The sequence below is a fragment of the Calliopsis andreniformis genome, chromosome 3 (assembly GCF_051401765.1).
Source record: "Calliopsis andreniformis isolate RMS-2024a chromosome 3, iyCalAndr_principal, whole genome shotgun sequence".
Classification (NCBI taxonomy): domain Eukaryota; kingdom Metazoa; phylum Arthropoda; class Insecta; order Hymenoptera; family Andrenidae; genus Calliopsis; species Calliopsis andreniformis.
The window spans coordinates 29011529-29024437 of record NC_135064.1 but is presented as its reverse complement, the minus strand read 5'-3'; the positions used below and the strand labels follow the sequence as shown (position 1 = coordinate 29024437).

The 12909-nt window shown below is 41.1% G+C and overlaps 1 protein-coding gene across 2 annotated transcripts in view; it reads left to right on the top strand.

The window, feature by feature from the left end:
• Positions 1 to 12909, top strand: part of LOC143188877 (A disintegrin and metalloproteinase with thrombospondin motifs 7) — a 51967-nt gene that overhangs the window by 28114 nt on the left and 10944 nt on the right. For both annotated transcript variants that reach the window (XR_013003582.1, XM_076393375.1), the window contains exon 4: positions 2284 to 2618. Coding sequence is in view for 1 of the 2 variants with exons in the window: in XM_076393375.1 (XP_076249490.1) it covers positions 2284 to 2618 (335 nt within the window). In the remaining variant the exon portion in view is untranslated. The remainder of the gene's footprint in view (positions 1 to 2283; positions 2619 to 12909) is intronic.

The following is a 12909-nucleotide window of genomic DNA, read 5'->3' as shown; positions in this document are numbered from 1 at the left end:
AATCTGCATACAGAGATCGGATATCGTCTTCAATGAAACGGGCGACGTCGTTCCACATTTTTTCTTCTCGCTGATAGAAACTATCCTGCAATTTCAGTTTCATGACTACTTTAAGTATCGCTCGATCAGTAGAAAAGGGAACTGAGACTTCCTTACCAGATATTTCTATACTCCTATTCTCTTCTACCCCTGACACAATCATCCATCTACAGGCGCTACTGCCTTACGACGCAACAGACGACGAAACGTAACATTATTCTCTGTCATTGCGCTTTCCAAAGCCCTTCGCGACACCTCGCGTCCGTGATTGAGATTTATCAGTAACACCGACACCCTGTTAACAAATTACTCTTGAAACATTCTCTTTCCGCGGTCTGGAGCGAAGAAAAAATAGCTGTCAGAAAGGTGAAAACGTAGAAAACCGATGGCAAGCTTGAAACAGGCGCATTAATCGAATCCACGACGCGGCGCGACGGTTCCTTTCTAAACGATTTACTTGCCGTATATGCGGGGGCCGTTAAATCAATCGGAAATTATTACACCAGTTTTACGGTGCGTAACTGTCGTACGTTCGCCCTCGCGTTGTTGAACACTCAACAGAGGCCGCTTTTCATACATACTGTGGTCGACGTCGACTCGTTTGCTCGTTACGCCATTATTCCTCTAAATCGTTTTCGACCTCGACACTACGCCACGATATTTTCTCTGCTAACCTTTTACAATTTTCGTTTTTTATATAATTGTCATTTCAGGCCAGTGGGTCCAGAAACGAAATGTCCAAGTTAGCTCTAGTTTGGATTTCTACTTACCCTTGCTATTTTCTTTCTTCAAATTTCCTTTGAATTTTATCAGTATTCTCTCGTCTTACTCTTTGCATACTTAGTAGCATTAAGAACCACTTCGATTACGACGCAACGTACACATTCGTTGCTACTCTAAGTAAAGAAGCAAACGTTCTTCAAATCGTTATTTCATACTTCAACTCTCAATCGGATTTGGAAAATCGCGGCTTTAGTAACTACTATACCTAAATGCGCAAAGATTGCCTAATGTTCGAAAATGCGTTTTTATCTATCTGAGTTTCAACACAAATTCCTACTACAATCTTCTCCATTACATCTGGCAATCATTACAGGAATCTTAACATCGTTTTACGTTCGATTCTATATCCTTTGGTTTGAATTTTAGAAAACGAGATATCTATAAATTTTGCATGAATTACGTTAGAATTTTGAATGAATGCGCGAAACATGAATTTCAAATATAATGAGGTGCTGTAAAAATAAAAGGAAAGTGAGGAAATACTAGAGAAGAAGGAAAAAAGGAACAAGGTGTAACGAGGTGTCACGTGATTTTCAACGGTAGGAATGCGCATCATATTCTCTGAATAAAAGATGGAAGAGAGCGTTGGAAAATATCCGATTCGACGCGAATACTTCTGCTTCAACTTGCACATCCTATTCGGCATCCTGTTCACTTCATAATGAGTTTTACGAAATACAAATAAGATAAACAAGTTGTACTTCTTCTATTGTTTAAGCAGAGTATAAAAGTAAGTGAGAAATTCTTGATCCAACGCCAATATTATTTCAGTATTTTATGCAAAAAGTTAAAAATGATAAATGGTTGCTACATTTAGAAATATTTTATGATCCAGTATGCTTCCTTATACTGTAGACAATTTTAACTGAATTGAATTATAATTCATTTTTAGACTGTCTGCAAAACTTCACAAGAGTAATAATAATGGCTGTTAATTAGCTTCATGTATCATATTGAAATAACTTAACGAAACATAAAGGAAACGTTAACATAATTATTTATTTGAAATATTGTTTCGACTAACGGCGGGTGTTCGCTATCAATCACGCTTTCCTTCCTGTGTTGAATTTACCTCCCCTGAGCCAGGTTTACGAGTCTGCCCACTTGCGTGCACTACAATAAACGTTATCTTCTATTGCTCGAATGAAATTGCGACCGTCAGTAAATAGTCAATAAATATATAACGCTATTTTACGCACGCACTGTCCCCTTGCGGAACGCTCGGGTGAGATTTATCGCACGTTAGGAACGAATTTGAAAGAAAACGAACGTTCTTACAGAAGATGGATAGCGCAACTGGGTTTACACATGATTCACATTTCATTTTGACACGTTACGAATAATTGAAATAAAATAACTATTACTCACTTTCTCTTTCATTCGCTATATAGATCTCTCACAATTTGTCTTCAGATAAATTGTCCTACGTCAGAAACTAAACTCGATCGATTCTCGCTTCAGGCATATACACCTTGGAGGAACACGTTCACGGTCACGAGATCGTGATGCCGCGAAAAGTGACTCACCGAGGAGAGCTTATCTCGCATAATGTGACTCACCACCACCATGAAGATGGACCAGAGGTCCATTACCGATTATCGGTCGCAGGTAAGGAGTACCACATCCAGTTGACGGCCGTGGACGACTTCATCGGACCTGGGATGGTCGTCGAAAGACGAAAGCGAGATGTTCACATACGCAGCCGCCCAAAAAATCAATCGAGTAAATGTCATTATCGTGGTTTCATTCACGATCATCCTGATTCTCAAGTCGCTTTGTCCGCCTGCGATGGTTTGGTAAGTTTTACTTTCTTATTTTTATTCTTCTTTTTGTGTTCCTTTTTGTGCTCCTTTCTCAGAAAAAATACAAGAGAAAGATGTCTCCTATTCGTACTTATTTTTCTTGAATATGTAGTACTCTATCGGTTTGGTAACGCAACGTATTTATTGGGAAACGTAACGCACGTTTGTCGCGTCTGACATATCATGCAGATGCTCTACTTGAATTTTCTTACAAGTTCAGATTGTACTGTGTTATTTATCAATAAGTTGAAACAAAATCATCAGATTTACTTTACATTCTTTCGAAAATACTACTCATTGTTTATATCACAGAAACGAGAAAATGAAATTTATTTTGATTTCTAAATCGCTTTGTAAATCTGTAAAGTTCAAATGTGCAAATTTCTTTTTTGAAAAACGTGCTCATACTATCATTCTTTGAATCACAGTCCTAATGCAAAACAGAAAGAGGGGGTTACCAGAAAATATTACCTAATTCGAAGAGCTTTCAAATTGATTCTGTCTGTTCTACATTAGAAAATAATGCTGAGCCTTTTACTGAATCCCCCTTCGCACTCTATTTTCGTTTTCTCGTGATACGTTATATGCTGAATAACGTATGTTGACATTAATATATTTACGTAGTAGGAAAGTAAAAAAATAACGAATGTCACTTTGAATTTGAATGCTTCAATTCTCTATCGCTTTGCCAAGTTTTGTCCTTCTTCCGATAAACAATTATAAAAAATGATATCTAATAATATTTTACGGTATGCTTTGTCACCACATTTCTTCCTTTTCCTCATTTGGCGTGTATAAAGTAAACCCAATTGGTGGCAACTGAAACTCCGCTTAAAGTGGCCTGGATCTCGTGGAATCGACTCGGCAAAATTACATTTCTAAGTCGGCCACGGCAGGAATAGTTTGTCTGGCTGGCAAAACCGAAAGGCAAAATTTACGAATGTTAACATATATCCTCGGCACGCGGCTGCGGTACCGCGGTAGGAACTTCCACGGAAGTTTCTGGTGGGAAGAACAAGCGCAAAATCACGGTAACGGTGTAAAAGAAATAAAAAAGGACGCAGAGGTGGTAAGAAAGAACGAGGGAAAAGGCGCAAGAACAATGGTTGAAGAAGAAGGGGATGATCGTGAAGTGATGTGGAAGAGGAAGAAGAGAAGAAGAAAAAAGGAAAGAGAGTATATAGAAGGAGGAGGAGCTTCGGAGCATGCATCGGTGCAATTTGCTCGCAGCTTCCAGATAATGATTTAATTTGCCACGGCTTGGCAGATTTATGACGGCGCACCTAGACCGCGTCCACCTGTAAACGCACACGCCTCTCTATGACCGTTTATCTACGACGCGCTACCAGCTTCCAGGCAAATTCTTATCGAACCTCTCTTTTCTACTTCTAGCTTTAAGTCAGGATCAGACTTTTCTCTTCTTTCTTCCTCCAGACTCTGCACTTTCTAGAATACCTAAACTGGAGAATACCTTTTTTAATTTTCGAAACATTCGAAAACAATTACGTTTAATTATTAATAATTACATTTTTCAGACGTTTTTCATGCTACATTAGGAAATTGAGTGCATAGAAAAAACTTCGATACGATCAATAAGACTTGATTCAAAAGAGAACATTCATTTGAAAATGAAGAAAAGATCGTTACATATGATCGTTCCTATCGTGAACGAAACTTGGCTGCATATGTAAACCAATGTACCTAAGCCCAGTTGAACGAATACTAGCAAATTGAGGAAACTTCCATTTGTAGGAAGCAGATTCTCACGCAAAGCTCTGTAATTGCTCAATTTTCTCTAGAGAGCCCGTGGAGCTGCATATCGCTCGCGGTAATGGATTTAACCAATGTATTATACAAATTCCAAGATGCAATTACGAAAAAATTGAAACAATCGGTGCTAAGTTGGTTATTACGGAATAAAAATGATTAACAATTTGTAGTAAACAGTAGGCACAATTGTTGTTAATATCACGCGTAGATTGAAGGGTCATTACAATCACTACATTATCGGATATTATCAATCTTTAGCGAATTATTCCTCGATAGCTTGATTTTGCGACTTCAATCGACCGATCAATCAAATTGACGTCATTATCTCGTTCTCTCAGAAGGGTATAAATAGAAGCCGATCTCGTCAACTCCTCAGATCCCTCCCGAGATTCAGCGAGGGCAGATCTCCCCTGGGGACACATAAGTGAGTATCGCAAGAGTATTGAAGGGTCAGGGAGACAAGGAGGCCCCTCTCCACCCTTTTAAGGAGAGATGCACCTTGATCCCTGACCCATCCCACGGAAACTTCAAGATCTTACTTCGTGCCTGAAGTCTGATATTTCACTTGGAGATCACGGGAAAGAAGTTTCCAGAAGAGATACCGTGAATTGTAATCTCTTGAGCGCGGCAGGTGTAGCAGGAGGCGAAGGATTAGCATAGATCCTTGCGGTACAACAATGAATAATTTCTCGTTGAAAGCTCACGTGTCCACGTGCTCGCGTCCAAAGCGCGGCAACCATTTCCAAACGGTATCCCGTATTTCTCGTACGTGTGATATTCCGTTTTATAGCGCTATAAAGCTGTCGGAACAGAGGTGCAGAAGTGGGCGCGAACATTTCACGTGGAATCTGCTGTAAAAGTTAATATCGCAAATCCTGCCCGTACCTGTACTTTAGTCAGATCTTAAATCTCAACTTGCCGCGCAATCATAAAGCGCCAACCCTTCAAATTGAAATCCCGGGGCGACCTTTCAACTCGAAATTTAGGATCCTTTGCATTTCGCGTCGACTGCCATTGCGATTACTGCTGCAAACATCTCATTCCAGAATTTTATTTCGTATTCCGTAGAAATAGCAACGGCAGCTGCTCACTTTTCAGTTCAACTTATTCGCGTTTCGTACATCGATTTTTTTTTTCACAAATGAATGGCTCTTCGCAAATGAATATTTCTGTACTGTGATTTGCTTCATTGTAAATCGCTCAATAATCCATCATTTAGCAGGGACCATATCGCAAAGGAAGTAGAGGAGAAATTTCCGAATGATGATAATTGAACGTTGCCCGAGGCAGCGATTCGTCTCGCTGTTTAACGACCGTTAATAAGCAACGTGACCCTCGAATCCGACGGTGAATTCTCCCTCTGCCATTCCTTCTAGGGAGTAATTTTCGGACGAACGGATACCGTGCACAATCTTCGTAATCGAATGTAATCAAGGAGGATCTAGGCTTGGCCACGTAGCGGGCGAACGCGCGTATTTACGCGGCATGTAAATGAAGTAATCGTTCTAGCTTCCATAGAGGCGAACACGCGCCTGCACACGTATGCACGCAAGAGGATCAGGTCTAATTGCCGTCGATACGTAATGTTCAGTAATTTCAGGCTTCCATGGTAATGGCATTATCCGGCGCGGCGCGGCGCGGCGCGGCGCGGCGTGGCGCGGCGCGGAGGGTTAATTCGACGGTGTGCTCTCGATTCCATCCGCTTAACGTTAGTTACAATTCAATTTGACACCCTTGATCCACCCTTTTGTCAGTGTACCGACGAAATGTCGTATCGTGATCGCTTTGCGGCAACTTTCCAACTCTTGCGTTACGCTACTATGAAATTGTGAAAAATTCAAAGAATATCTTACAGAACTTTCTAACTTGTTCGATAGTGTTAAATAACAGTACGTCCACTGCCGTATTATAATGTCAACGACGACAATCGTACCCTAGGACGATATACTATACCTTCCCCTAGTAGCGAATCTTATCTCCTCGTTCCCCCTCCCGAAGAAATACGAACAACGATTTCATCTACAGAGAAAGGAAGAAACAAAGGAAGAATGGAATGGCAGGTATCATCAGGATACCGAAAGGTGTGGCTTCTTTATCTGTTATCTCGAATTGCACGAAGTCCTCGAGGTTGGCCGGTATCGTTGTCGAAGGATCAAGGATATAGCGGCAGGACGTGTCTATTAAATTTCCAAGAATGATCGCGAGCTACGATAGCCTCGGTCACGGCGACTGCGAAATGTGCCGTGGACATGCATCTTCTCGCGTGATGCCCATTCCTTGGCAAATAGCAGTTACCCGTAGCTCGTTAGCGTTCCCTCTCAGACGTTCGAGTAGGCAACTTTAAAAAGAAAATCAGACGCATACGATGTGTGAAATCGAACCGAATTCAAAGAGTAAGAGTAGTCACGAACCCATTCTTTGTTTCGCAATATATGCTCGGAAGCGAAGATAACGATGCACGCCGTCGATTGAAAGACCAGAAGAGCCGTGGAAAAATAATAGACCCAACACGACGCGTTTAGAAATTGCTTATAAACCGCTCCGGTTATTTACAGCTCCGTCTCGTACTAACGAAAGAGAGTAGATTGTTCATCGATTGCTTCTTCTGTGATGTAGAGCTATTTAACGAGCTACAACAGATTTCCTGATCACGTTAAAGGAAGATCGCCGAAGCAAGGATTAACGAGATGCCATCGATTCAGTTTCCCTCAAAGAATCGTTCCATCTACGGAGACGCAAAAGCAATTATTATTATTTATGGAGGCAAAAGATATTGAATCTGACAAAGGATTGCTCCGGATTCGTGAAGAACTAGAAATAAATTGAAGGTTGAGTCTGAGAAAGCAGAAATTGTCAAAGCAGAAATTGAATGATGGTAACGCAATGGCCACCGATACCGCGGACCAATTATTTACGAGTATGTCTGGCTAGTAGCGAGAGGTTAGAAGGCGTAAATACAGTTCACGTGTATACACGCATGTACGTGCACGCAATTTGATTCAATATTCTCCCCGCTGTAGGGGAACAGGTTCGAGAGTACGTGCTCGGCCGGATCTAGATACGAAGCGGTTAACATATAATTATCGATAATAGCTAATCAGGGGAGTGCAGATTCTTCACCGATCCAATTAATGCGTATATATTTAGCAGGATTTAAACGGAGGATGGGTGGTCCTTATTATTTTTGGCAATTAGCCTTTTAATCGCTCCCTTTATTCACTTCTTCATGGCGAAACCGCTGCAATGGTGAGGGGTTGCAAAACATGCGTCATTTTTATCATACTTATCTATCAAGCATTTATCAATCCTATGAAAAGTTATAGGTACTAAGTTACTAAATGAGCAGACACTTGCCCTACCACTCTTGAATCAGTAGTCTTAGATCAAGAACAAAGCAGAAACTTATGAATCGCATGGATGAGAAGAACGTAAATAATAGAAATAGATCCAAAAGGTATTCTTTAATTGGAGCGCATTTGTAGCATGTAATTGTGACTTGAGCATAAGTCCAATGCTGAGTACGTGTAGCGATCCTCGTCAAGAAATATCCATCGGAATGCCAACCAAGATGGAAACGCGACGGGGATCCGAAAAATGTGTGGAAGGCTTAGGACGCAACGGCGAGATAATAAGCGACTAATGCGCCGATGCGGATAGTGTTTATGGGCGTCGCAATCATCGAGCAACGGAAGCTTTTTTTTTGTTAAAGGCAACCCGTCGAATAGCTGCGGAGAGCGTACACATACATAGGTATATGGTAGCGATCATTATGCGCCACCCACACGGGAGGTTCGTGGCGACTATTCTAATAACGGCATAAATCACGTTTCTCCGCAGGAAGCATTTATCATCATCGAGATCCTTGCCCCCTTCTCTTTCTTCTCCTCCTTCACCACCGTTTCCTTTGCTCTACCTTTCATGCAACCCCATTCTCTATCTGCTTCGGGTAATTTCGTCCACCTCAAAGTAACCCCGGGGAACACAAACTTGCATGCCTTTTATCAAGAAATCATGAGGTTCCACTGCCCCAGGGAAACGCCAACCTCCTCTTTTTCTTCTTCTTCTTCTTCGTCTGCTTCTTTCTACGCGTCGACAAGGCCAAGGAAATTGTGAGACACCGAGAATGCGGGAACATGCTAATTTCCTTTTTTTTTTTCTCGAAAATGACTTCCATCCCACGTGTTCATTAAAGATTAGTTTAATGGCCGCGGATCCAATATCGATCACTCTTAATCGTCCCTGTTGTGCGCCGTTTTTAATGTCAACGTGATTGATCGACGATGTAATTAATTACAGTAATGACTCCGCTACTCTCAGTGGTTTCATCAACATCGAGCGTTGCTCCAAAAAAGTACATACCCTGTCCCTGATGGCTTCTTCTTGACATGTCCGGCTAGCTATTTACGCTTTGGACTCATAGCAACCCTCCGACGAGATACTACTTTAATTCCTCTCCGTCTTGCGCGGAACTCTATTTAAATCTCTAACAATATTTACGTCTTTTTTAGCATATAATAAGGCTTAACAACTGATCATTCAAATTTTACTAATACACCAAATTATCTGAATACATACCTGTTTATGGGGAAAAAACAAAGAAAAGATTTGAAAGAAAAACACCCTTTTAAAAAATGGACTATTTGAAACCCTGATTACACGATTAAAGATTTTGGTTCATATATTGCCAGTGTATCTTCTAATTTACGATATGAATATTCTATAGTGTATCATAACCACCTTGAAATCAGAATTGAAATGTTATATTTGCGTTTTCCGACGCTGAATGGACGGCTTTCCGTACAGGGTGGAATAAAAGCAATCGCTAATCGCGTCAGCTCAGATGCTCAACTATTAGAAGAAACGCAAAGCGACCACAGAACAACATGTATCCTGACGGATTACAAGGAAAAGGGTTTTCAAAGCTAGCATCATGATAACAAACGCAACTCCCTTCAATTGTTGTAGCTTCGTGACAAATATTCACAGTCATGCTGCCTATTAATGCGTCTTATCTTCGATATAAAAAGAACGAGCGATCGGTCGTAGTGACGTCATTGTAGATCCTTCGTATGATTAGTCGTCGAGGTGTAGCGCAAACGATATCGCACAGTTGACATTTAAGATAATTTATCGACGCGTTAATCAATTCTACCGTAGTAGAAGGGCGTAATCCTGGTACTCGTTCCGATGCATCATTTCGCAACAGCCTCTTCTGCCACGCAACGTTCTTCGACCTATGTATAGCACGGCTCGTCGAAGTCAGTCGAAGATGGTTCCTCTCTGAAAGACCTAAATATACGTACGGACATATTTGGTCTGTCTAATGAGAGTGGTTGTAGATCTAAAGAGGTTCTCGAAATTCCGCCTGAGGGGATGATATTAATTGACGGAAATGTTTCGAGCCCTAATAGCCATAGCGACATAAAAAAGTACCTAGTAAATATTGTTAGCCTGTAGGAATTACCGATAGTTTGAAAAGATTTAAAAATAAAATATGTAGAACCTTGGTAATTCATAAATATACCTCGAATCACCGAGGTTGTACATATTCAGGAAATGGCTTGTCTAATGAAATGTTAATTCGGAATCCACAGTGCGGTTTGTCCGGACGCTATAGGCTCCTACTCGCCGAAATAACGATGACCACAGTATCGAATGAATTACTTGAAATTAAAGTAAGTACATAGGTAGGTAAATGGTCTACAGTAGAAACTTTCAGTTACAATTAGGTATGTCTTCGACATCATAAGGAAGGAAACTCTACTAAAAAACCTTCGATATGAAACTATTAATTATGTATAAGGTTGCAACAAGCCTTATGAATCTTCAATTATTCTGATCTGGAAAGGTGACAAGTTATTGGATATTTATGAAATTCTTATCTGTCGTTTTCCCCTATTCATGTCGCAAATATGTCAGAAGAAAAAAATAGAGACATTAAAAAACGATGCAGTGTAGATGTAATCATCGACTGTAATCTATTGACAATGGCTGTATAGGGTGACATCGTGCAATTATGAAAATCGGTAGAAAACAAAGGAGCGAAACGAAGAATTGCAAAGGTGACAAATCTCGGGCTATTGTTACCGAGATGTAACGTAATGCTTTACAGGCCGTCGGGCAATCAAATTCAATTAGCTTTGACATTCGTTAGCGGCCGTTCGTAACGGTAACAAATCAGGACGACATATCTCCGAGGTCGATGAAAGTTAAGAGAGGGACGCTCGCGTATATTTGCCACAATCATTGATTATTCACGCAATATCTCTCATATTTCGATAGAAGCTTCACAACATTTTTTCAACCTTTCAGTAAACATTTTTCCGATATTGCAATAGAAATTGATTGCTATTGAATAATTCAACCGATCAGACTGTCAACGTTTGTTTGATATAAATTACCTCATCTTTCACGAGCATCAGCTGCATAGCACATGCAATATTCAGAAAACACAGAGTACCGTTTTCCCGCAATTTTATTATCAAAATTTCATAAAACCTACCATAAATTTCCCTGATTGAACGCCTACTTTAAACGGATCAACGAGTTTTATAATTGATGTCTGACAAAAGTATTGATATGCATCGGTGAAATCTACTTATTTTGGCTCTAAATTGACCCAGCTCCGTAATGTATTGTACCGTAAACGAGCAAAGCTAAAGGTACGCAAAGGAGTTTTAAGCTACTGGTGTGATTCAGAGGAGCGCGTGCGCCTGAAAAGTGATCGGAAATAGCAAAGTTTGTTCTCTATCAGCGATCGCAGGTGTTACGCGCGGATCAGTTTGGACAAAAGCGGCAGCGATTTACAACGGCGCGGTATGAAAAGGCTAAAGGCGCGGCGTTGAATCGGCAAACATGGGCGTCGACGTGCGACAGTATTGCGACCGCCCATCGATACACCTCGTTGGCCGCACAATAATAATTTATATAGGCGATCGGGCCGCCAGGTTGCACGGTAAGGTTACCTTAACGATCGCAACGTATTGCCGCACGAGAATAATGACTGCTCGGTCACCATTAACTAACCACAATCGTGCCGTTCCACGTCTGAACGCCTGTTCCGCGCATTATGCTAATCCCACCTACCGCGCACTGTCCCTTCGTCTCCGCGATTTTCTCTACCTTTCCGTCGTTAAACGGAACTTTTTTTCATCTAACTCAGCCTTGCGCTAATTAAGCGAGATGCTTGGGTCAACAGCCGATCGAGACACGCAATCGCGGACGAATCTTGAAAACTCGGATGAGAAAGCTTCTTTAACACAACGGCCAGCAACAGTCTTCTAATTCTAACAACTACTTCTAAGTAGAAAAGTAATTGATAAGTCTGAAGGGAATATCTAATGACTAATGAAATGTTGACTGAAGGCCACTATAGTCTGAACGACTATTTCTCGAAGAAAGTGTTAAAGGTATTGAAAAAACACTTTATATCTCGTTACGCGTGAACTAGCTTTTTGGCTTCCAACCACTCCGTAAGTGATCAGAAAATGATCGTAGATCGATCCGATCGGTTACCGAAGAACGATCATTTCTGATGCAGGAATCGAAACCCCCATCGAATTAAGTAATTTCGTTGTGGCGAAGCGTTACTCTTACCGCTTCCCTTTCCCTTACTGAAGGGAAATGAATGAGGACAGTATCGATCCAGCGATCTGCCGGTCGTTCGTTACTCGGTATCCGGCACGATACGAGCATACGCGCGCTCCGTCGGACTCATCGGGCCGCGCCAACTGAACACGTCCAATTGCAAGTAAATATATTTACATATATGACGATACATCGTCGACCGGTAACCTATTTAAACGTCTTTGTTTGTCTAATTGTGCCAGAATGCATCCTAAGGGTCGCTTCTGGAGCAAGTATACACGGTCGCCCCCTTGGATTCGATTCATTCTGAACGTGACAAATAATTTATGACTGGCTATGCGTTACATTGTGCGTCTTCACAGGTGAAGCCTCTCCGAATCTGTCACGCTCTCCTCTAATCGCCACGTACACGCGAGAATCGAAGGCTGACTGCCCGCGCCCATCCACACAGCTTTTCAAGGAATTCATATCTTGAATGATTAGCTAGTTCTTATCAAGAATTTTTTCCTGGGATTCAGGTGGCAATACTTTCACCTTTTGACATATCTGAATCATGAAGAGAACAAGAAATCTAAACGTGACCACCGTCAGTCACCCCTTCTTGCATCATCCTGACAGCTGTCTAGTCTTAGGATTTATGTAGGTGTACTTAAATCAAGTTATAGAGACGAAAATCAATAAAGAAGAAATACAACGTTAAATGGATCATCGACCTTGCTCATAAAACAGGAGCGCCTTCGCCGAAATAAATTTAGATTAATTCGATATGGCAAGTTGGAAGAAAAATGGTGAATCTTGTGAGAAATAAGTGTACAGTAAATAATAATACTTTTTGCAGTTAACCGGTTCCGCTTATAAGTCGCTTGGAGGGTAGTGAATTTATGCGACAGGAGCAATTTATGTAGATTCAACCAGTTATGGGAATGTC